This window comes from Pteropus medius, unplaced genomic scaffold, assembly GCF_902729225.1.
Source record: "Pteropus medius unplaced genomic scaffold, Ma_sr-lr_union100, whole genome shotgun sequence".
Classification (NCBI taxonomy): Eukaryota; Metazoa; Chordata; class Mammalia; order Chiroptera; family Pteropodidae; genus Pteropus; species Pteropus medius.
The window spans coordinates 11019553-11043954 of NW_024355990.1; the positions used below are offsets into that span (position 1 = coordinate 11019553).

General features: G+C 54.9%; 1 protein-coding gene across 1 annotated transcript in view; it reads left to right on the plus strand.

Moving 5' to 3' along the window:
* The first annotated feature begins 22268 nt into the window (after positions 1-22268).
* CACNG4 (calcium voltage-gated channel auxiliary subunit gamma 4) overlaps positions 22269-24402 on the plus strand; it is a 57874-nt gene continuing 55740 nt past the window's right edge. Inside the window, exon 1 of the mRNA XM_039859309.1 lies at positions 22269-22579. Coding sequence (XP_039715243.1) covers positions 22360-22579 — 220 coding nt within the window. The 5' untranslated portion in view covers positions 22269-22359. The remainder of the gene's footprint in view (positions 22580-24402) is intronic.

A 24402-nucleotide genomic window follows, 5' to 3' on the forward strand; every position in this document is an offset into this window, starting at 1 on the left:
CGACTCTGCTCCCCTGTCTTGGAAAGCACTGAACGAGCCACGTGCAGATATGCACTGGCACTTAGAAACAATGCGGTGTCCCCTGATGCAGAGGCCTGGGGCTCATGCTTCACGAGGGGCAAGATCGACGTCCTGCTAACAGAGGGACCCCGGCACCAGCTGTCCCCAGGAAGGTCACAGCTGACTGGGGAGAGGGTTCATTTCCTGGGTAAGATGGGAAGAGGCTCAGTTCTCATTGCTGGATGGGGGCCTCACGCGGGGCCGAAGCCCATCAGAGCGGAACTTCTCCCGGCATTTGGGTGAGGGCCCCCCAGGTGGGGTCTGCGGGGAACAGAAAGGGAGAGAGCGGGGCAGAGGGCTCTTTCCTCCGGGTCTGGAGGCTGTGGGAGCCAGGCTGAGGGCTTGGAAGTGGGGGCTGCCTGGGAAGAAGCGGGTAGTGAGGGGAAGTGCGAGTGGGAGCCTCGCAAAGGCCTCCGGGGGTGGGGTGAGGCCCTGCACGCGTGTAGACGGGGTTAGCACCCAGTGTCAGTCACCCTTCGCAGCTGTGCGTCCGCCATGGAACTGCTCTGTGGGACCTGCCCCGTGGCACACCGGACGGAGTGTGGCACGATGCAGAGCACCCACTGCGGGAGGTCAGGGCTGCTCCCTGCTCATCCTGTGGGCTCCGAGGCCTGGACTCGGGGGAGGGACAAGATCTCCCAGCCATGGTGGCAGCAGGGACACGTGTGGCACACAGTGAACACCTGCATCCCCTGATTGCTCAACAGGCTCTCAGGAAACAACCCTCAAAACAGAAAAGTGGAGACCCCACGAGACTCAGAGAAAAAAGGAAGGAAAGGAGGGCGGGAAGGAGGGAACAGAGGAGTCTGAGATCAGCCTGGCAGCCTTCACGCTGCTGTTTGACCCAGAGGGTGTCACAACAGGAAGAAGAGCGCATCGGGGCACAGCCAGGGCTCTGGAACCAAATGGCCTGGCTTCAGACGCTGGCCCTGACACTTTGAAGCTGTGCAACTTGGGGAACGTTGCCCAGCTGTTGTGTGCTTTGGTGTCCCATCCCTAAACGGGAATGCTAACCTTCACGGTGGGCCATTGGGTTGTCGGGATGCTTAGGAAAACGGCTGACTCGCTCACAGTCAGCACTCAGCGCTGCCTACCATTACGTCCACTCCCCAGACTTCAATTTAGTCTTGGGCCTCAATTTGTTCGGCTCCAGGATGAAAGGGCTGGATCGCATGGCCTCCGAGCTGCCCTCCGGCTCTGGAATTAGTAACCCCGCGTGCATCGGTTAGGTGATTTGGGTTGTAAGCAGCAGACTTGCATCTCTGGCTGAGCCATGCAGTAAGGGATTTGTAGGATGGAGGGGGCGGGGTGCTCAGAGAACCCAGGATGGAGACAAGAGCCAGGGAGGGGACCAAGAGTAGGGCAGTCCACACACCGAACGCCTTGCCTTCTCCAGGGAACCAGCACCGAGAGAGGTCTCTGTCTTCACATCAGCCTCTGGAGAACCCCACTCCCTGCCCAGCAAAGGGCAGGGCTCCTGGATGGACAGGCCCGCCAGCAGGTCCTCAGGGGAGATGCAGTGCTGTCGCTTGCAAAAAGAAATGAAAGTCACAGGGGCAAAACCAGCTGACCCCGCCGCCCTGGGTGATGTGACAGAGACCCGGGAGCACGGACTCCTGATTCTACTGGAGACAAACAAACCGAAGAGAACTAGTCCTGGTGCTAGCGAGAGCTTGGGGTGCTCTCTTTTCCCGTTGCCATTCCCCATGGGGCGGGTTTCCCCTCATCTCCAAAAAAAAAACCTCTGTCTTGGAGGATCTCCTTCGCCTGGGAGTTTCTCAAGGGCTGAGACCAACACCGACACAGTGTCCAGCACGGGAGGTCCTTGACAAAAGCCAACTGCATGAAGAGGGCCCAGTAATCCCCCTGCAGACAAAAACTGCAGACAGATAAAGGGAGGCAGCAGCATCTTGCATGAAGGAGAGAAGCACACCCAAGACAGAGGAGATGAGCTCCCCAGATTTCCATGCTGGTGTCTAACTCAGGGTGTTCAGCTCTGGTGCTCTATTAATTTTTCTGGCCCTGAGATTCTCCACTTGTAAAATGGAGATCATTACAATACCCGCTTCATCGGGGCTATTGTGAGGTTTGATGAGTTAATAATTCATGCCACAAATATTTCTTGAGCACCCCATGTGTGTTGGTCACTGTTCTGGGTGCTTAGATACATCAGTGATCAAAATAGAGATGTCTGCCCTCAGAGAGCTTACATACGTAGACCTACTACCATAATGCAGGTGCTCTAATTGTTACTAAAGTGTGAGTGACTCACTCACCTCTATAAGCAGCAGCAGCAGCATGGTTGGCTGGAAGCTCCAGGCCATTTCTGTCGAGATGCATTTATTAGGTCTGTTTGCAAAGATGGCACTTCTCTTCTTTCTGGTCACATATGACTGACTTTGGCCAGTGTGACATCAGCAGAGGTGTCCTGGGTAGAAACTTTAAGAGCTAGTGTACAGCTTTCCACATTTCCTTCCCACAGCGATGGTGCTCATGAACACATGGACCAGATAGATCCCTGGGTAACTAAGAGGAGCAGAGCCCCCAGGTAGACTTTTCAAGTGCCCTGCATGAGGGCATTTCAAATAGGCATGTAGTGTGAGTGAGAAATAGACTTTCGTGGCATTAAACCACTGAGATTTGGGGGGGGCCTGTGGTTAAAGCAGCATAACCAAGCAGGTCCTGGTGGGTAGAACTGACCGCCCCAATGTGAGCTTTGTCGGAAGCTTCCACAGTCTCATCTTGGTAGCTATGTCTTAGCACATCCATAGGAAGCAAAAACGTGGGTGCCCAAGCAGAGGATGCAAAAGGAGAAACCCTGCCTTTTCCCCTCACTCTATCGACCGAGCCCATGGGACAAGTGCCACATCTGCAGTTCCTTCTGCGCGTCAGCAGTGGCTATAGCCCCACAGCCACCAGCTCCAGGATATCAAATGGCAGCAGGCCCCCGCACAGGCTGGAAACGGCTGAGTCTGCATCCGGTATCACTCAGCCTCCTGGCCTTCCCGGTCATGGCTCCCTTCCATCCCGGCCTCTCATCCCTGTCCACCCCAAGACCCCTTCCCTCTTTCCCTTTCCTCTGACCCACACCCATCTGCTGTCCTCTCTTTCTCTCTCTGTTTACTGGAGCCTCCGGTGACCATCATCAGAAAACAGACTCTCCTACACCCCCTTAGCCTCTTCAAAGACAGGCGTCCCAGTTAGGGTCCAACCAGGAAAACATAAACCATTCTGAATACTTCAAATAGAGAGAATTCGCCCCAGGGAACTGGTTTCACAGGAGGTAGAGGAGCTGAGAAGCCAAACTGTGACAGTAAGGAGACCCAGAGATTAGCTACAGCAGGAAGCCACCTTCACGGGGGGGGGGGGGGGGTGAAGGACAAGAGGGGAGGGGCCCGGGGCCAGGGAGACCTGGAGCCGGAGCCGAGCCTATGAGGTGATGCAGCCCCGGAGACAAAGGTGGCGGCGGGGAGCGGAGGAGCACCCTGACTTCTCCTTCCACCCACCCTCCAGTCTCCCTCAGTGCCTCCCATTGGCGGAATGAGCTGGGAGCCAGGGAAATACGGCCACACAGAGCAGGGGCCGGGCGAGGGGTGGATGTGAGGCAAATGGACCCAGGACCGGTGCCCCAGGCTTCCCCCATCCAGCACCCGCTTCCCCATAATGCTCCTGGGTAGAGGCTGCTTTTTCTCCCACGGCCCCCTTACCCCAGGGCATGGGACTATGCTGTCTTTTTCCCTTACCTTTCCCATCTTGGTGGGTGACACCGCTGACTCGATACCCACACCCGATTCCTCTCCTCCTTACTTGCCTCCATTGTCAGTGTCAGAAAAGGTAAAAACTCATTTTCCTCGCCTCCTTGTAGCTAGGGATGGCCACTGACTTATAGGCAGAAGCTTCTAGGAAAGGCTTTTTTTCTTTGATTAAAGGGTACAGACGTGGTTGTGGCCACCACTTTCCCCTTCTCCTTACCTTGAATGCCATGAAAATGTCTGGAGCTGCAGCAGCCATCTTGCATCCATGAGGTTAAAAAGCCAGTATATTGAGGAGGGGGAGCAGAAAGAAAGAAAAACCCTAGGTCTTTAATGGCACTATTTATTGAGATGTTAAACCAGACCTAGTTGGCTCACCTCAGACTTCTCACTGCTGTGAGATAATTAAATGCCTTTATTGCTTAAGTCCCTGTTAAGTTTGTATCCCTTGCTGTTGAAAGCATTCCTACCCAGCTCCCCAAGTCAGGATCCCAGCAGTAAAATTCACTCCCTCCTTCTCCCCCCACCTTCCATGTCTCACAAGTCGCCAAACCCTGGAGATTTTCTCTCCTTGGTGTCTTACCTCCTCCCCCTCCCCTCACCGTGCTCACTGCCGACATCTTAGGTCAGGTTTTCATGCCCCGCTATCTCCTTCTCCAAAGCCTCTCTCCACTGCAGCTGGTGAGATCTTTCTAAAATGCATACATTGCACATTAGGTAGTATCTCTTTTTGGCTTAAAAACTTGTCCTGGCTCCCCATTGCCTTCAGAATAAAACCTAAACTGCTTAGCAAGGCAAGACACAGCCCTCGTGATTTGGCTCACCAAACCTCAGCCATTCCTCGCCTTGAACTTCTGCTAATAGGCCCCTAAAGTCGCCATCCGGTTTCCTACCACAAGCGTTTGCAAACTCTGTTCCCCCGCCCCGGGTCAGAGGCCGTCCCAGGTTCATCGCGCCCTCCTCTGTACCTGCTTCTTCCCTGGCTTGCCCCGCGCTCGAATATTCTTTTATTGGCTTGCTCGTTTCTTCCTCCCTTGCCAGAAAGTCAGTTCCTTGACAACAGGGCCACGTGTGTTATTCATCTCTATATCCCCAGTGCCTGACACACCGCAGGGACTTGACAAACGCGTGTGGAGTGAGAGAGTGAATGAGCGAGTGAATGAAGGAGGCCGTACATTCGGGAACCTGTGAAGTCAGCTGCGGGGAGGAGCTGACTTTCTATATTTTTTTGCAGGAGGAGAAAACAGCAATGACCTAAGTCTTTGAAACCCTGCCTCAGAACCTGGCTTCCTGGAGCTGTGCCCAGCCAGCTGTGGGAAGAGAACACCCTGGCCATGTGTAGACAGAGCCGAGTCCCTTCTCCTTAAATAAATTCTGTCTCAAGCCACCTGCCGCCGGGGAATCATCTTGAAGCATGACTTTCCCCAAAACGTTACCATTTGTTCTTAGAATGCCAGGGGGAAAGGTGGCTGCGACTTCAGATCCGTCTCCGAAATTCCTTTGAGGCTTCCTGTTCCCTCTTTTCTCCTCCGAGGAGAAGATGGCTTGTGTAGCTCTGAGACTGACACACCTGTCTCAGATGGGAAAAGGAGGGCGACAGGGTGAGAGCCTGGCACCCTCTTAACGACACAAAGTGCCATTTGTCCTGCTGGTAAATAAATGATCATCATGTGGATTACACAGCCTTCTTGTTACACAGCAACTCAGCGCCAAATCCTCCCAAGTCATAAAGGAAGACATCATAAAAAATTACAGGATCCAGTAAAATGAAAATTGGAATCAATTAGTTCCCTTCAGATGAGAGCCGCTCATAGAACATTCATTATCTCAGCCCCACTGGGAGGCGGGTGTGGGTCCAGGGGAACCTGTTCTCTCACCAAGTGGCCATTGCCACCCTCTAAAGAGCCCCCCCCCCACGTGGCTGGTTCCTTCCTTTCTCCTGCGTGTGTGCCTCCCCTTGGGGAGACACGAGAGACAACAGATCTAAGGCGCAGTCATTAACTCCGGCGACTGTCCTGGCGCCACCTCCGTTTATGCGTTTGGATGGTTGAAGTCCTTCTCAGCTGCGCTGTCGAGGCAATGCGATTTTAGATTTCACTCAAGAAACAGCAGTTCCTTAGCTGATGTATTAAATCAATTAGATGCCAGCGGCCGCAGAAGCCGAGCCAGATTCCCGAGCTCCGGTCCCAGGGACCATGAATCACACAAGTGTCAGAATGGCATTGCTCACTCAATTCCCAGGGACGTGTCCTGAAAGCTCAAAGCGGGGCATGAAAATAGACACCGCAGTGTGTCCTGGGGGCCAGAAGTGACCGGGAAGGAATCTGGCACTTAAACCGCTGCTTGGCTTCTTCTGTCTCCTCCTGAGTTTGGTTTTATGGAAATCTGTGTCTGAACAGGACTCCCAAGGCCGCCTCTGTCTAAGCCCAAATCTTTCTCCATCCCTCCATCCCCAGCGCCCCTGCAGAGCCTACACCAGCACCTTCTCTTGCCCAGAGGCCGGAGCCTCCTCACTCGGGACCTCCCGTCCCTCCCAGAACTCTTCGCTGCACGCTGGTGCTGGCTTCGTCTCTTTGAGAGGAGGTTTGCCATGTCCGTCAGTCTTTTGCTTCCAAATTCCCTCAATGACACCCCATGTCTTTCAAGAAGGTGTAAAACCCCTTCACAACCCAACTCCTACCTTTGTCCCGGCCTCAGCCGTCTCCCCTCCTCTCAGGTCCCCGAACACGTCTCCCTCCCTCCCTTCCCTCAGCAGACATGCTGGGCACCTGGCCCAGGCGGCTCTTCTCTGCTCTTCTCATTATTTTGAGAGTTTGTGTCGACGTCCCCTCCTCCGGGAAGTGTCCCCTGCCTCCCCACGCTTCCACCTGGACTCAGGAAATCTCTCTTCTCTGACATGCTCAGCACTGTACATAGAGGTCGTCGTCATCTGTTCGTTGGTCCATCTTCCCTCCCAGGCCAGAAAGGAAGACTCAGACCTTTGGACTCTTTCCTTCGGCGTCCAAACAGCTTAACCACTGTTTGTGACGAGGACAAATGGAGAAGTGGGGCTTCTGGCGAGTGAGAAGTTGTGTCTTCTGGGCCTGGTGCTAGGGGGTGCAGGTGACAGGTCCGTGGGCCAGATGGAGACGGGAGAGAAAGGCCTGGGCGAGAGCGCAGGCTCCAGAACCAGGAGCCGGGCCGGCGTTCCGCCTGCGTGGTGCCGTTGGGTTTGGCACCCACACGGATATGTGGGAAGCGGATGTGGTTGGGAGACGACCCAGCTCTGAAGGCGGCCAGAGAACATCGCTTCTGGAAGTGGCCATACCCAACGCCAGGAATCTCCCCTCTCGTTAGAGCGACCCCAACTCAGGACTGGTCCGGTGAGGACCCTTAGGGACCGTGGGGTAGCGGTTGGGACAGTGGCCAGTGACACAGAGGGAAAGATTGGCTGGGCAGACCAGAAACCTAGGTGTGACTCTGACTCTGCCACTAACTGCATGTTAGTGGAAGACTGCCGAACCCCCCGGCTTCTCGTTTCCGGAAACAACCCCCACTTTGTGGGGTTACGGAGGGCATGAAATGAGATATACTTATAGAGCACGTACCTAGGGACGTGGTGGGTTTTAAACCACATGGTATTGTCATCATGAGGGCCCAGGAACCCAGACGAACTGGAAAAGGAGTGACAAGACAGAGTCCAGCCGGTGAACTGGACGGGGCAGTGTCATAAGGGCTAGAGCAGAACTCGGCTCCTCCTCAAAGCCCACTGCAGGTCCCGTAGTCTGGACAGAGGGCAGGGGCTGAGTTCAGTGTCTGGACTTGACCTCAAACTTCCAGGATCCAGATTCTGGCCCTCCACTGACCTCCCGCGTGCCCAGTCAGCGTTTCTGACTGCCATACAAGTCCAGACACGAAGCCAGCGTCGTCCTGAGCGCCCAGCCCATGCCCCCATCAGCACCAGGGCTGTTCCTGCTCTGTCTTGGGCCACCCAGGCCTCAGCCCGCCATGGAAGGGCCCCAGACTAGACCGTGAGCTCGGGGCATCAGCCTGGCAGAGCCAGCTGCAGCCCGGCCTGGCCCGTGGCAGCCCTCAACTCCACGGGGATTGCTTTTTTCAAGCAGGCTCGAGAAATTAATTAAATGCCTCTCTTCTGGCTCATAATCCATCACAGCATTCATCTCTTTTTTTTTTTATTAGAAAATAATGGCAATTATGCCTTAAATAATTGATTTTTACAGTTTACATTTAATTTTTGAAGGGCTGGCGGGCCCAGCCCTCCGCCTGTGACCGTGGCCCCGTTTCCATTTGCCTTTTTTCCTGGCTGCCCTTGCCAGCCAAGACGAGGAAGGCGCTTGGAGGAGGGAGAGCCAGGCTGGTCTGTGGCCTTCTGCCCGATTCTTTGAAGGGGATCAAGCAATAATACCAAGGGATCCTGACTCGGCTGGGATGGGAATTAAAGCGGGGGGTGGGGGTGGGGGATGAAGGAGAAGATAGAGTCCCCAAGAGAGAGGGCTCCCTCTCTTTCTGAGAGGGTGACCCTTTTCAGCTCAGTGTCCTGATGTTTTCATTTCGATCCACTTGGCTCTGTTTTTGACATGCTCTGCTTCCGGCTGATTTCTCTGGTCAGGTTGATCAAAACATGTCAGTCCCCCGCTGCCCGCAGCCCTTCCGAGGCTCCCCTGCGGCTCTCCAGGCCGCGCCTGTAGCATCTACAGCCAGCCGGAGCTGCTGCTCTGGAGGTGTGTTCCCGGCCCCCGCCCCCGCCCCCGCCCCAGTCGGTTCATCTCCTCCGTCCTGGAAGCCGTTCCCCAGACCCTCTCGCACTAGCTTCTCCCTCACGTCCATTCCTCAAAAGTTGGCCTTGGGAAGCCTTCCCTGAGCATAGCCTTCCAGCACCCCCACAGCACCCAGAGCACCCCACCACCTACCTCGCCAGGCCTCAACTGCTGATTTTCCTGGCTGCCCCGCCTCTGGCCTGTTTACCCCGTGAAGGTAGGAACCACGCCCTGTGTAGGGCCCAACACTTAGAAGGCACATCAGTGTCCTAAGGCTGCTGTAACAAGTGACCACAAACTTAGTGGCTTAAAACAACACAAATGTTTTATCTTACAGTTGCATCATTCAAAAGACTGAAATGGGTCTCCCTGGAGTAAAACCGAGGGGCAGGCAGAGCCGTCCTCGCTCTGGAGGCTGCCTGTGTCCGTGGCTGGAGCCTCTTCCCCATGTTCAAAGCCAGCAAAGGGTAGGTCAAGTTCTTCCCCGCTGTGTCCCTCCGATCTCCTCTTGAGCCCTCCTTTTCCAATTTAAGGCCCCTCGTGATTCTGTTGGGCCGCAGGTAAACCGGGAGAATCTCCCTGTCTTAAGGTCAGCAGATCAGGGACCTTAATTCCGCCCATGACCTTCATTCTCTTTCATCGGTTAGGATAACATCCCCACAGGGATTGGGACGTGGGCAGAGGGGATTCGATAAAGGCACGTGGAACAAAGACGATGCGTGAGGTGGACTTACAGACTTCATGAGCTACACCCACCAAGAGCCTCGACCACAAACATTTCTTGTGCTTTTTTGCCACGATTGAACCCCTTGAAAGTGAATCTTTAGAATCACATGCCGAAGAGATAATCTGCTCAGAGAAAACTCACTAGGACCACCACATTTCATCAAAAAATGACTAGGCGGTGGTGCCTGCACCCACCCCCCTACGGCCCTGCAGTGGGCACCCCACTGCTGCCCTTCTCCCCGATAAGAGGCTTCCCATGTCCCCGTGCACCCCGAACGCACCATCAAGAATCACCTCGGAGAGTTCACTCCCCACTCCGATACCTTTGGTGAACTCTCTTAGCACAAGTGGGTGGATCCCACTCTCCAAAAATCATACATAGATAAAAATCTGAATTTACAATGAGAGAGCTTTAGAAGATGATTGCTCATTACCGAAGGACCCAGCACAGGGTCTCTTTAAAGAGCAAGTTTCTGGGAGCATTTAAATACAGGAGCTGGTGGACAACTTTGAGGGGGACAGGAGGCCTTGTCTGGCAGGTGTGGAACATTCTGCCGCCCACAGGAGTCAGCCGGGAGGGCAATGGAAATGTGGAATCAGTCAGTCAGTCAGTCAGGAGAAAGAAGCTAATTGCCCAAACCGAGGCGAGCCTGCAGAACGTCATTTCTACACTGGGAACGTGAGACATTTTACAATATTGTCCCATAACTCTTTTGGACATCTCCTTCTAACCAGAGTTAGCTGACTTTTTTGTTTTTTCTCTTTCTCTTCTTTCTATGTTTTTCTTCTGGGGGAGAATCGGGACCGGTTGCTACAGCAACCAATTTATTTCTGCAAGTGCATTTTAGCTTTCATCAGATGTTCCGTTTTAACAGGAAGTTTTCCCTTCTGGTGGGGGGGTCTGACCTTTGCAAGCATGCTCTTTAACTAAGCCCACCTCTCCCCTTCTGCTGCCTATGGGTTAATGAACATATTTATTCCACCGGGGACAAAGTAAACTTTAAAAACAAGGCTTTGGGAGGAGAGAGATTAAAAAACAAAGTGATTACAATTCCGAGGCTGCCGTCCTGAGATAATAAACTTGTAGGATCTCTGGAGAGGTTCGCTACCGGGTGCCAGGTCTTCTTGGATTCCTCCCCTCCCCCATATGGCTCAGGGAAGCTATTCATGATCTTTTCATTCAGCAAATATTGAGCATTTCTGTCTTCCAGGCCCTACCTTACGTGGCGGAGAGTTAGATTTGAATAAAACAGATGGCTGCTGCCCTGCTGAGGTTTGCCGTGTGTGGAAAATAGACAGACGTTAAACTTATCAACTCTCAAATCACCATGTAGCTGTGGCGATCAGAGCTGAGAGAAAAGGTACATGAGAAAGAAGAAAGAGGCACTCAATCCAGAATGGGAGTCTGGAAAGGGCTTCTCTGACAAGGTGACGTTTAAGTTGAGACCAAGGGACTGAGATGGAGACCAAGAGTTGAGATGCATGAGTGGAAGGAAGAATTTTCTAGATAGAGAACAAACCATGCATGTGACGTCCCTGAGCTCGGCGAGTCTGAGGAGGGAAAGGTGGTCAGCTTCTCCGGGAAGAGGGCACCTGAGCAGGTACAGAGAGGTAGGCAGCAGCCAGAGCCCACAGGCGGGCCATGATCGGGGGGTGCTGTTCAATCTTCAGTGCTCAGAAAGCTAAGATGTGGTTTCCAGGGGAGCGAGGTGTTGACATTTGTACAGATCTCTCAGCTGCCGAGGCTAGAATTCACTGCAGCAGGTGTAGGTGACAAGGGCCAGAAGCGGGGATGAATTAGTTAGAAGAGGGATCTCCAGTCATCCAGAGCAGAGAGGATGGTGACCCGGCCAGGAGGAAGCAGCCGGACGCCGGGGGAGCGCCCAGGTCCAAATGTGTCATGGAGGTGAGACAGGCAGAATTCAGAGGTGGGTTGGCTGAGGGGCAAGGCAGGGGAAAGGTGACTGGGGGGCTTGTGGCCTAAGCAACGAGTGGGCCAGCGGTGACGCCACGTGGAGATGACGGAGCAGGTCTGGGAGGAGCAGGTCTGGGAGATTCCATGGCCCCTGCATTCTCCTCGGAACCCTAGTCACCTGGGCCGGTCCATCTCCTTCCCTGGAGAGGAAGCTCCATGATGGCTGGTCACCCCTACTCTGGTCACTGCTGTGTCCTGAGTGGTAAACCCAGTGCCTTGCACCCTCAAATGTCCCTTGTATTCGTTTCCTAGGGCCAGCGCTACCAATGCCCACAAACCAGGTGGCTTAATACGACACGTTTATTGTTCACATCGTGGAGGCTAGAAGTTTGAACTCGAGGTGCCAGCAGGGTTTTCCATACCTCTCCCCCAGCTGCATCATTCCATCCTCTGCCTGTCTTCACGTGGCCTCCACTTCTGTGTGTCTCCCCGCTTTCTCTCGTAAGGACATTTGTCATTGGACCCTAATTCTGAGTGATGTCACCTCAAAATCCTTATCTTGACTGCATCTGCAAAGACCCTTTTCCCAAATAAGGTCGCATTCATTCACATGTTTCAAAAGTTAGGACACCGACATAACCTTTTGAGAGCCACCTGTTCAGCCCACCACGGATGCCAACTGAGTAAACGAGCGAGTGGAACATGCTTACTCTTCATAATCAAAGAGAGTGTGACGAGCCCAGGACCAGACACAAGCAAGAGTCTCATGAATCCTGTTACTGGCTGACCGCAGAACCAAGTGTAACTGAAACACTGTCGGGGGGCAAAGTCCGCTTTTCATCCAGCCCTCTTTCAGGAGATTTGTGCTCGCCATCAGTTTCTCTAAGTTGGTTCTTAAGAAATGTATCCAGAACATAGCATTTTAGATAGAACTAGAGTCACAGTCAATATATTGAAAGAAGCCGAGTTATAATTACAGGTGGACTCTCATTCCAGAAGTGAACGTCGATCCAGCCTTGTGGTTAAAGCTTCTCTCGTGTCTCTTCCTGCCAAGATGGAGACAGAGAAGGGTGCAGCCCAGCTCCGGGCCCTCTCGGTCCCTACCTCCTTCCGGACGCTGTTAACATTCCCAGCCTCTGAGCAGGAGGCAGGTTGTTAATGCTACGTGTCAGAGATGCTCAGATGCCGGTAAAAGATTATTTCTGGGTGTGGCCGTGAGGGTGTTTCTGGAGGAGATCCATCGGCATTTGAGTCGGAAGACGGAGTTATGAAGATGGTCCCCAGCAAGGTGGGTGGGCATCCCGCCATCCGTTGAGGCTGAACTAGAACAAAAAGGGGGAGGGCGAATTCTTTCTCTCTCTCTCGAGCTGAGATGTCTATTTTTCTCCTGCTCTTGGACGTCGTGGCTCCTGATTCTCGTGCCTTCGCGCTCAGGCTGAACTATACCATTGGCTTTCCTGGTTCTCCAGCTTGCAGGCGGCATGCCGTGGGACTTCTCAGCAGCCCATTCCCATAATGAATCTCTTCTTATATATCCATGTATATCCGTTGGTTCTGTTTCTCTGGAGCACGCTGACTAATACACAGGCCAACGAGAAAAGCGGCTCCAAATGTCTCGGTCAGGGTCCCTGTGACCTCCCATCTCATGCTCGGGGACAGACATCTCATCACACACACCGGAGTTCACACGCGGCCTCCTCTCCACACTCCGACCCGCGCTGAAGGCCCCTTTCTGTTGTGATGGCACCAAGTATGGAAGACAAGGGTGTCAGCTGCTAAAGGGTTGTCTGGGGCCCCCTCTCCCAGCCGAGAAGCCCCAGAGCAGATGGCACCTTCTGCAGGGCGCATGGGGCCTTCAAAGCTCTGAGAACACGTCTGCCTTTCCAAGTCGACCACAGGCACCGGCACTGAGATTTTAAATAACCCAGCTTTCCCCTACCCTAGAAAGTCCTCCCCAAGGTTCGGTCTTCTAGAGACGCCGCCCCCGCCCGGTTCCTGCCCTCGCTGACCATTCTCGCCACCGGTTGAAGCGTCCATCTGCTGTGATCCAAGACAGGCAGGAACCAGGCCCCTGAGTCAGGCAAGTGACCTAGCACAGGTCAGGCAAGAGGGTGTGTGCGGAGCCCAAAGGCCGGGCACCCATGGGGCAGGAGCAGCAGCTTCTGTTTCCAGCGGCGCACAGGGACGTATGGTCGGGACTGGGACTGTCACTGGGAGGCCAGGCGCTGTCCCTGGATGGCGAGCTTGACCATCAGACCCGAGGAGGGCCGCTGCCAGGGGGAGGCGCAGAACTGCTGACTCTCTAGCCCAGGCTGAGCCTGCCCTGTCGGCCCACGGCTGAGCCCCTCTGGGAGGCAGGCACCGTGCCCCCCGGGCGGTCTGGGTACGCCGCCCTCTTCGCCCTGCATCTCCCTGTTAGCTCCTTAGCCCCCGGAGCCTCTTTACTCTTCTCCCAGGGGCTCCCCTGAAAGCCACTTTAGCCTGTGCTCCGGTTGTAATAAAGTCCCAAGGCAGTTGAGTTTAAAGGCACAATTATGCATTATGGATAAAGGGCAGCCTGGCGCCTGCGCGTATGCCCTGGCTTCTGTCAGTGACCCAGGCAGGTCTGTCCCCTCCCCCGAGCCACAGGGCAAGCCAAGGGGCCCCTCGGTGCTGGCAGCCCTGAAGCAAGCTCCGGCCCCGAGCTGCTCTGCTGGGACCACACTGCAAATCCCATCTGTCAGCAGCAATCACTAAGATGCTCCCAAACGCTGGGAGTTTGGGGCTACTTTTTTTTTTTTCCTTCTCTCTTTTGCCTTTTTTCAAATATTTATGAAGAGATTTTCCATTTATCCTGACACATCTTCTCCACTGTGGGTGTCAGCTGGGAGGGCTTAGACAACAAACTCCAGAAGGTATTTTCCCCAAAGCAGCATCTGGCTCCGTTGGCAAGTGCTGCGGGACGCTTGCTGGGAGCTGGCCGAGGCAGACAGAGGAGCCATGGGCGGGCAGCCACACGGCCCCCAGCCCGGGCGCTCGGCTCCGGGATGCCCCAGTGGGTGTGGCCGGGGCATTCTAAGAGAGTAGGGTGCATCTACCACTTGACATCCCACAGGCCCTATCCCCTGTGTGAGCCCAGGCACAGGACCACATGAGGGTCCCCCACCTGCCTCTCGTCCTTCAGGCCCTCTGGTCTGATGCCAAAGCCCCCTGACTCTACCAGGTGAACCACCTGGGTGGTGACAGCTCCAATTACCAGTGGGGCTGGGTGCTGGAGGAGAGGTGCTGTCTTGGTCCCTGTGTCCCCAAGCTCCTCCATTCCAGAGCCAGAGCCCTCTTCTCCTTGACTGGACTCTCCCGCTTGCTAGGTGGGAAGGTAGACAAATGGCCGGACAACATGACCCATGCTGGGGGCAGAGGGAGTCGGCTGGGTCACAGCAGCTACAGGTGGCAACGAGAGCCTCGTAGAATCTCCGAGGTCATACCAGATTAGCAGCTGCCTTCCATGCTCAACCAGGGGCACGAGCCAGCCCGGCTGATGCCAGGAGCCCCCAGCCAACCTGCCCTGTTAGTTACACAGAGACTGAGCTAGGCCGTATGTTGATGAATTCAATCAAAAATCACTTTCTAGGAGAACTTGGTTCCAAAGGCATCATCATGGCCTTGTGTCCCGGTTCTATCCCGGACTATAAATTAGAAATCATTTGGAAGCTTTGAAAAATATCACTGCCTAGGCCCGACTCCAGAGTGGTCAGAATCTCTGAGAGGTGGGCATATACTTCCTAAATCCCCCTAGGCCATCGTCAAGGGTATCCGGGGCTGAAAACTGTTGAGCTGCAGGAAGAAGGCGGTCTCTGGGGACAGCCCTGTGCTGGAGTCCCAGCCCCTCTGTTCACACGCCGTGACCCTGAGAGTCACTCGCTCTCTCAAGGCTTCAGTTTCATCATCTATAAAATGGGAATAACATCTTTCCTGCCGTAAAGTGCTGGGCGCATGGAACCGTTCCGTAAATTAGAGCTGCTGTTCGTTCTGTTCCACCATGAACCTTTCTTCTGGGACAAGAGCTTGTTGAAGCTCAGCACACGCGGGAGCCCGAGAGGCAGCGAGGCCGGGAGCTGGAGACAGCAGCACCCGGGGCCCAGATGCACAGAACTGCGCCCAGCAGAGCTGCCTCAGAGCCTCCTCTCTGGGTATGGACTGCGAGAGTGGGCCATTCAGTCACCCAGCAGGCACCGTTCCCCAGGTGACAACACTCTTACAGATACATCAGTCAAAGTATATTTTCCCTTGAATTTTAAAAGATCTAAAGCATTTAAAATATCTCCTCTAGGAAGTCAATTCATTTTCTATCCCGTTTATCTGGACTGGAAATGGTCTCTTATCAGATCCAGCAGTGAGCAGAGCCAGATGTCTGTGTCTGAGAATTCGCTCTGCCTGGCACTGCCTTGGGCTGGGGTGGTGGGGGCGGTAGGAGCAGTGGGGGCGGTGGGAGGGATGGAGAAGGTCCTGAGGTGCACAGTGGCCACACCGGGGAGCAGGTACTTCCGGGCAGACATGTCTGAGAAGACCCCAGTGATTTTGCAGACCACTTGAAGAGGACTCTGCAGTTCTGGGCACATTGCTCATCCATACGATTAATATTATTTCCTAGTTCATATCACGTGCCTCTAGCAGTGACATCTGCTGATGTCAAACCACCTTGCCTGGGTCAGCTGAGGCCACGCACCTCACACATCATCTTCAAATTTTACAACACCTCCACGGGGGTGGGCTTTGCAGTGCCATGGGACAGCTGAGGAGAGTTGAGTCACCTGCCTGGGCTCTGTCTCCTATACCACCGGTTGCCACAAGCCCAGCTCTGTGGCCACGAGATTTCAGAGAGTTTTGGCAACGGACAGCAACGATTTTAATGAAGACTTTGTCACCCAGAGGATTCACATTCCTAAGTTCCCAGGGGACAAAATGAACTAACAGAAAAGGGTCCGGTCTCACGGAGCAAAATCCAGTATTTCTGGTTCGGATAAGTTAATGGGTGATTACAAAGGAAGCTTGCATCTGGTGAAGCCAGCGATTGTCGGTGGATGAGGACACTGAAAGTTAATTGTTAGGGAGTATTAATGAGCAAGATAATAGACGTTACCACTTATTTAGTATATATTTCAATCAAAATTATAAGCGTGGGTTCTGGAGCCTGACTGCTGAGGTTCAAAAGCCTGGTGCTTACGAAGTGCTGAGTACACACTGGCTACATGTCCCCTCCTTGCCTAGGCCTTCTTTAATCTACACAACAGCCCCATGAGGCAGGTGCTTGGTTCCCATTTTGCCAGGGCCCAGAGAGGTGCAGCGCTAGTCCAAGGCCACACAGCCACTGATGATTAGAAACCTGGGTCAACCTGAATCCAACGACCATCTCTTTCCTGTTCATAAGAAAAAGGCTTGGCGAGAAAAGCAGCAAAGGCCCAGCAGCTCTTCAATAACAGAGAGCGGAACCAGCGAACAGAGGAGGCAGACGCCAATATTCAATTAATATCCATGATTCAGAAAGACATCTGCAGGATAAAGCAAGCCCTCCCCCCCAGCAGCGAGCACAGCTCCAAGGGGGCTGAGAGTAGGAGCAGCCTCCATCCCCCGGCGGGCGGCTGAGAGCCGCGGGAGGCAGGAGATGAAAAGGCAGGTGCATTCAGAAGTCAGAAGTAGCCAGGCCTACCCTGAACCAAAGCTTTCATTCCGCAGCCGGGCACTTTGCAGCAAAGTTCTGCACGAAACGCTACCTTTTCTTCCAGCTCCTGCACAAGGCTGTTATATTTTAGGAATTAAAATCTCTCCTTTGGTAAAAACACAAATGATACATGTTCCTCACGGAATGAGCTGTCATTGACCATCCTCCCCACCCCCATTTTCAAACGTTTCTGCTGATTTCTTCCTTGGAGTGTTCTCAACCCTCTGAGAGTCGGCTCGGTCTTAGAGGCTGGCTGTGGACAAAGGAACCTCTGGTCTGTTTGTCCTGTTGAGTGTTTTGAAAAGAATGTTCTCAGAATAACCAGCTAAGTACCAAGCGTGCTGGGCCGGAAGCTTGGGCCACACAGGCTGTTAATATCAGTCTGCTCATCGTCGGGACTGGTTCCGGAGAAGGTTCTCGTACCGGTGACAGCACAGCATGGCACCGAGTGCAGCCCCTGTTGGGATCAATTTTGGAAACATACACAGGTCTCGAATAAGCCCACGCGGACTTCACTCACAGGACACTGTTCTGTTGGCTGCTTAACACTGACAGCAGGGTGCTGCATCCTCCTCCCAACAGGAAATGGAAAATGCCCAGGAGAGAGGGGCAGCCAGAGGCCAGAGCTGCCTCAGAGAAGCCACCAGCCTGGGGTCAGGGGCTGCCCCTCTCCCCTACTCTGGCCAGTCTTGAGGGTAGGAGCCAGGTGGACTCCGAAGGCTGGTCAGGCTTCTAGCACCTTCCATCAGCCCAGCTCCCCCTACCTCCCCAGGAAATGGGAGCCTGCTCCACCCCACCTGGCTACAGGTGGAGCTCTTTCCTTGACTCTCCACCCCCGTGTGACTTTGATAATCATTTGAACCTGGTTTCATCTGGATACGTACAGGAAGGAGGAGAGGGGGCGGAAGCAGATGTGGGCAGGGGCTTGGAAGACCCTGAGCTTCTGCACCCTCGGGGGAATGGGGTGCAGTGCCGTAGCGGACAGAGCCCAGCTGTGCTCCAGGAAGAGCTGGGTTCAAATCCCTGCTCGGCCACTTACTGTTCAGCAGCAGGTTTTTCTTCTACAGAAAGAGAGTCAAGCTGACCACCTGTTATAGTTGCTGCCGTGACTAAGTGACATGCCCACGGAGTGACTGGCACTCAGAAGGCACTGGTTGCATGCTGCTTCCCTCCCCTCTGCATTTCTAGGGGCTGGCCTGGTGCGGGGAGGGCGAGCATGCCACTGCTTTGTGGCAGAAATGAAAAAGAATGCTGCTTATCCAGCTCCAATCACCTCGCATGGGATATAAGTAATAAGCAAATGAAATCGAATAAGCTTGAACACATAAAGCCAAGAAGCATATTCTGATCTCCACGCTCCCTCAGAGGAACCTACTGAAATACTGAAAAAAGGAAAGAGTCTTCCTTGCAGCGTGCGTAATCCGATGGAGGGGAGGCTGTCGGTACCAGGTCTGGAGGCATTCTTTTTGGATTCTGAGCAGCTTGGATGGGTTGCAGATAAGGCTCCACATTGAGCCAAGCCCCGGAACCTTCTAAGACTCATCCTCAACCCCTTGCTATAGAAACTCAAAATTACTCTTTATGTCTATTCACCTGAGATCTCTCCCAAGCTTCCCAAATCCCCCAACTAAGCCTTCTGATACCCGCAGAACCATCTGCTTTGGGCATGAAAAAGAGAGATTACAAAAAGTTGCCACACAAAGGTCCTTATTGCTGGAGGACAAAGGGGGAATCGAAGCTTTTAATGAAGGCTTTTGGAGCCACCACGCTCTCTAGCTGGCAGAGGGCCTCTCCCTTCCTCCTCCCCGTGACTGCAAATGCAGCTTCTTCACCATTTTGACATGCACGTTACATGCACGTTACGCGGCACGCGCAGCCTAATATCGTATTCCTATCCCACTGCCATCGCCCGGCCGCTTCACCCTGGAGTTGAGATCATGGGAGGGTTCTGAGCTTGTGAAAGCTTTGTCTTCACAGCCAAAGTAAAGTGAAGAATTGTGGTAATTACCCGAATGATCCCAAGAGAGAGAAAGAAACCACTTTGTGTTGAAAAAGACAGCTTTGGAGGACAGGTCCAAATATCTCCACCTTCTCAGCTGTCCAGAGAGGTAATATGTATGATGACGTCCCCTCCCCCAACAGTAAAACTTATGCTGAGTGGCCCCCTGGGGGAAGATGCCAAGTGTCCAGCCTCGCCAGAACAAGGCCAATCCAGAGCCTCCCCCAGAGCAAGCAAAGGACACCTCTCTCTCTCAGATCTGAAAATGTCACATGGGAGAAACTCCAGGGACCTCGGGCGGCAGTTAAATACTGCCACTTAGAGTTCTCTAATCCAGCTGAGCAGAAATTTCCAGATTTAAATTGTGATCACCCAGGCATGATAAATGGTCTCAGACAGTCTTGAGTTTGCTCTAGCTCCCTTCGCTGGCGGTCAAGTCCTTATTTGACTCCACAGTCTACACCCTCGTCGTCTCAGGAATAAGCATGGCTGCCACTTAGGTGTCTACAGAAGGAAAGGCAAACTGCCAAGCCCCCACTGGAGTCCCTGTCCCCCAAATTAATGAGTAATAATAACGACACCATCAAGAAGTACTTGACAAGGACCAAGAGGCTGTTTAGTGTCCCTGAAAAACTCTGGCCTTGACGTCGTCAGGATCTGAGCTGACATCTTCCAGGTGTCAGGCCTTGAGCAAGTTACTCAACTTTTCTGTGCCTTGGATTTTCCAGGTGTCGTAAGGGGGATAATAGTGAGAATTAACAGAAAATGTCTGTCCCCTAGACAGTGTCCAAAAAAAAGGTAGAAAAGGGAGCATTTACTACTCACTCCACAATGGTCGCTAAGTGTATGCAATGTGCAAAGCTGATTTATTTGACCCTCAAAACAACTCTGAAAGGGAGCCCAGAACGGTATCTCTCTCCCAGGTGGTTTCGGCTTGTTCAAGATCACCCTGCTAGTTAGCCGTGGGGCCAGCGGGATATGGCGGCTGTCTTGGCTCCTGGCCCAGAGCTCTCTCGACTCTCCCACACGCTCCTCTGAGAGAAGAGGCAGGGAGCTGGTCTAGCAGGACTCCGATGAAGACTTCTGCTTTGTCTCTGTGAGGATCCATTGCTTATAGGAGGGCCCCAGCACCCAGGTGTCATCTCTGAGTGTCCCAGGATCTAGCTCAGGATGTCGGTTTTCACGTCATGTGGTGTGGGAGGGTGGGTATGGGTACTCTGGGTCCCCCATCCGGCCGGAGTAATGCCAGTGCTTACCTACAAGGCTAACTTGTGGGAGACCTGGTTTGTTTATGTTGGGCTTCTGTTTAAGATTTAATATATGGCAAAGATTTGTTCCTTGCAGGAGGAGGAGGAGGAGGAGGAGAGGAAGAAGGAAAAGAAAATAAAATGAAAGGAAAAAAAAAAAAAACAAAGAAAAGCTTGAGATCCATCTTTCTGGGGGCTTCTGAGAATAGAACCCAGAATTTATCCTCGTGGATATTAGGGGTCGAGATAAGCAGCCCTGTTCTGAGCCACAATAAGCTCTCTCATACCTGCTGTACACCTTCAGGCACACATTGGCCACCTGCTGTGTTCAGAACCCCAGATCAGGTGGCAGGTGGGTGGAAGTAACATAGAGATGATGACTCTTGTTCTCTGAGACTTTGAAGAAGCAGAACAGACACCCCAAAGGTAGGAGAAGGGGGCCAACAATGCTAATTAATGCAGCCAGTCTGGTCCTTGGGCTATATATACTGTCTTGGAATTTTCTCCCTTTTATTTATATGCTCTATTTTCCCCAACCAAGGAATACTTCTCACTCAGCAAATATTTCTTAAGCACTTCTCATATATGTCAGGTACAGAGAAGGCTCACGATCTCCTGGGTGAGAGATCTATTCATTCTAGCATGGGGTCACCGATTTTCTCTGGGTAGTAGGAGCCGGGGAAGGCGCCACAAAGGAGGTGAAATTTAAGCTGCATTTTGCAAGAATAGCAGCTCTCTATATTCCTCTTTCACTTGCCTGAGGGTGTCCAGCGCTGCATCCCACAGGACACGGGACAGGGATGCCAACCACGTGAGCTTTGGGGAGGTAGGAAGGCAGGATAGACCAGGTGCTGGTCTCTGAGGACCTCCTGGAGGGAAGTTTGGAGCTGGCTTTCCACGGAGGAGGAGCCTGGACTGGCTCTGAGAGGAACCGAGTGTGTCCAGGTTGAGATCGTGCCAGCAGCCAAGGCAATTAAGTGAAGCCAGCAGGGCTTGGAGCCCCGGCTGGTGATGAAGGGGAAGCAGTGAGCGAAAGCCAGTTAAGCTCGAGTCGAGCGAAAGGCAAAAAGAAACAAAGGTTTGGAAGAGAGATGGGAGACCGAGGGACACAGGGGGCTGGTATATTTGAACCTGGTACAGCCCGGATGTTCCTAGCCTCACAGTGATACGCCATCCGAAATGTAATAATGGGGTGCGCCCCAGCTTCAATCACAGCCTCACCACCCACCTATAAAGCAAGACTTCTATGTTCTTCTCAAAAGACCTCGGACCGACACCTCCCTTCTGCCTCAACCCCGAAGTCTAGGTGCTCCCAGGCCCTGCCAGCAGGTCCCCGAGGAGCTGCAGAAGGCAGGAGCCACCTGGGTGCGGGAGGAGAGTGGCCAGGGCCTGGCTTGGCCTGCAGTGTCTCCCAGCTGTGACTTACATCTGGGGCTTCTGGAAATCTGACACTCACTCCCACACTCCTATACATTCATCGCCAGGTAAAGGCACGGATATGTACACGGGGAAAGAAGGGCCACCACACACACACACACTCCACATATTAAAGAGTCCCCAAGTCGTCGGAGGGGAGGCTGAGTGTCCTGGGTTGGGCGAGCCAGGTGGCTGGAAACGCGGTTTCCCTTCTGTCCTCCTGGGGAACCCGGGCCGTGGCTTCCTTCGCTCTGATAATGTGAATGAACCCTGGGAGAGAGAGAGAGAGAGAGGGAGAGAGAGAGAGAGAGAGAGAGAGAGCGCGCGCGAGCGCGGGGAGAGCGAGAAACCCCAGCCAGCGGGGAGAGGGGAAGGGAGCAGAGCGCACTCCCGGGCGGGGGCCGAGGCGCGAGGGGCGGCGCCGTAGGAGCGGGGCGCGGGCCCGGAGCGCCGCGGCGGCGGCGGCGGGCGGAGGCGCGGAGGGCGCGGGGAGGAGGCGCGGGCCGAGCGGGGAGGGCGGGCCGAGAGGGAGGAGCCCCCGGCCGCCGCCGCCGCCAGCCCGCCCGGCGGCCCGCGCAGCCCTCACTGCCCGCCGCGCCTCGGAGTTTGAGCCCCGGCGCGGCCAGAGCGCAGGCACGCCCGGGGCGCGGGGTCGGAGCTCGCAGCGCGGCGCCGCCCCCCGGCCCTCGGCCCCCCAGCCCGGGCGCCCCCGGAGCGGTGCGCGGAGGGAGGAGGGCGGGCGGGCGCGGCGGGCCGGGCCGGCGGGCGGCGGACTATGAGGCGCCCACCATGGTGCGATGCGACCGCGGGCTGCAGATGCTGCTGACCACGGCCGGAGCCTTCGCCGCCTTCTCGCTCATGGCCATCGCCATCGGCACCGACTACTGGCTCTACTCCAGCGCACACATCTGCAACGGCACCAACCTGACCATGGACGACGGGCCCCCGCCCCGCCGCGCCCGCGGCGACCTCACCCACTCGGGGTTGTGGCGGGTATGCTGCATCGAAGGTACTGTGTGCCCCGGCACCCCCCAACAACACACACACGCGCGCGCGCGCGCACACACACACACACACACACGCACACGCACACCCTGTCCAGGGCGCCGGCCGGGAAGGGGGTGGGCGCGGCGCTGGCTCCGCGCGAGACACAAAGGAGCTGGAGAGAGCGTGCGGGTTCCCTTCCGGCCAGCTGTGTACCAGCTCGGGTCCCTCCCGGCTGGGGACCCCCAACACACCGATCCCACAAACTCTCCACTAGCACACGCACACCCCCTCGCGCACACACACAATGAAACACCCCGAAACTCACGCGCGCGCGCGCAGCCGGACACCGGAGAGATCCCGAGGGGCCGCGCCGGCGCCCCCGGGGGAGGTGGAGGCTGGCGAGGGGGCGGGAGGAGGCTGGGGTTGGGGGGAACGAACGCGAGAGGAGGGGAGGGAGGAGGGTTGCTTGGCAACCGGTGTCTGTGCGATTGCTATGGGAACTGGCCATCCTGGGGCGGGGCTGGCCGGGGGCGGGGAGCGCCGGGACCGCTCGTCACTAGCTTCAGGCCCCGGCCGAGGGATGGGGGTGGGGGCTGAGCTCCTAGCGGGTCTGGGTGAGTCGGGTCGCCAGAGCTTGACGCCGCCGAAACCCTAATCCGCACCCTACTCTTCCACCGAGCTACTGGTCCGCTCCTCCGGGCTGGGTGTGGAGGGGAGGGGAGCGACACCCAGTCTCCTCCTAATTGGGACAGCGAGCCCTCCGTGGTGGTCCCTTGGCAAGAAGGCAGCAGGAGATCTCGGCAGAGAACTGGGGTGCGCCCTGGAGACCAGCGGACCAGGAACGGTCTGGGAGGGGCGTGGCCGCCCTGTCAGGGCAGAAAGGGCGGGGCGCCGCGACCCTCTGATGCGCTAAGAGGCCGAATATTAGGTATTGTAAGGTTGGAATCCCCCTAGGAACCGGAATTGGGTGTCCCAGGACTGTGGGGACCGCTCCATCCGGGGAAGGGGCCCGGCCGCCTCCAGTGGTGAAATGCGCCCGACTTCAGCGCCTCCCGGTGCCTGCCCGCCCGGCTCCGGCTGCGGGACTTGAACTAACAGGTGGCTGTGGAGGGGCCGTCTGGTCCCAGCCAGATTGTGGACGGGTCAGCCGCTCGGTCTTGGCTTTCACATTGGAGACAGGATAGGGGAAGTTGGCAGAGCTTTCCTTGCAAAAATCCCTAGACGGAGTTTCATCTTTGTTTTTCTGTAACCTTTCCCCGGTGTGTTAACTCCGCCCTTCAGTTGTTCGGGAAGTTCTCCTACGTACCTAGCCTTCCTTACAGCACTTACAGCCCCTGCAGATAGTTTAGTGTGGTTGGCTCTTGGTGGGGGTTGGCCGGGAGCTCTTAAAAAGATGGCCCTGCTGGCCACATTTGGAGTCATCTGAAAAGAGGCTTTGTAAAGCTGGGTTGGCTTGGCGAGGTCCAACTTGGCCCCTTTCTCCCCCTCTAGACCATGCCTGTTATCTCTAGAATCCTACCCGCCTCTGCCCCCACATCCTCTCCCGAACTAGGCTGCTTTGCCTTTGCGATTTGGAGCTTCGTGGAGTATTCGAGGAGCGGGGATGTGCAATCAGTAGTTTGGGAAACACAGCCGCACAAAGGATTGGTGTGGGCCCGCGATCACACCCTCCTTTTTTCTTTTGAAAAACATCATTTTTGGCGTGCAGTTGCTCAGATCACGAACACCTACTCCTCTCATCTGGAGAATGTACCCACATCACTACCTGCCATAGCACCGGAGTTAGACACGGAGCAGGGGCTGCAGTGCCCGCCTCACAGGCTCCACTGTGCACTGTCCATGGGG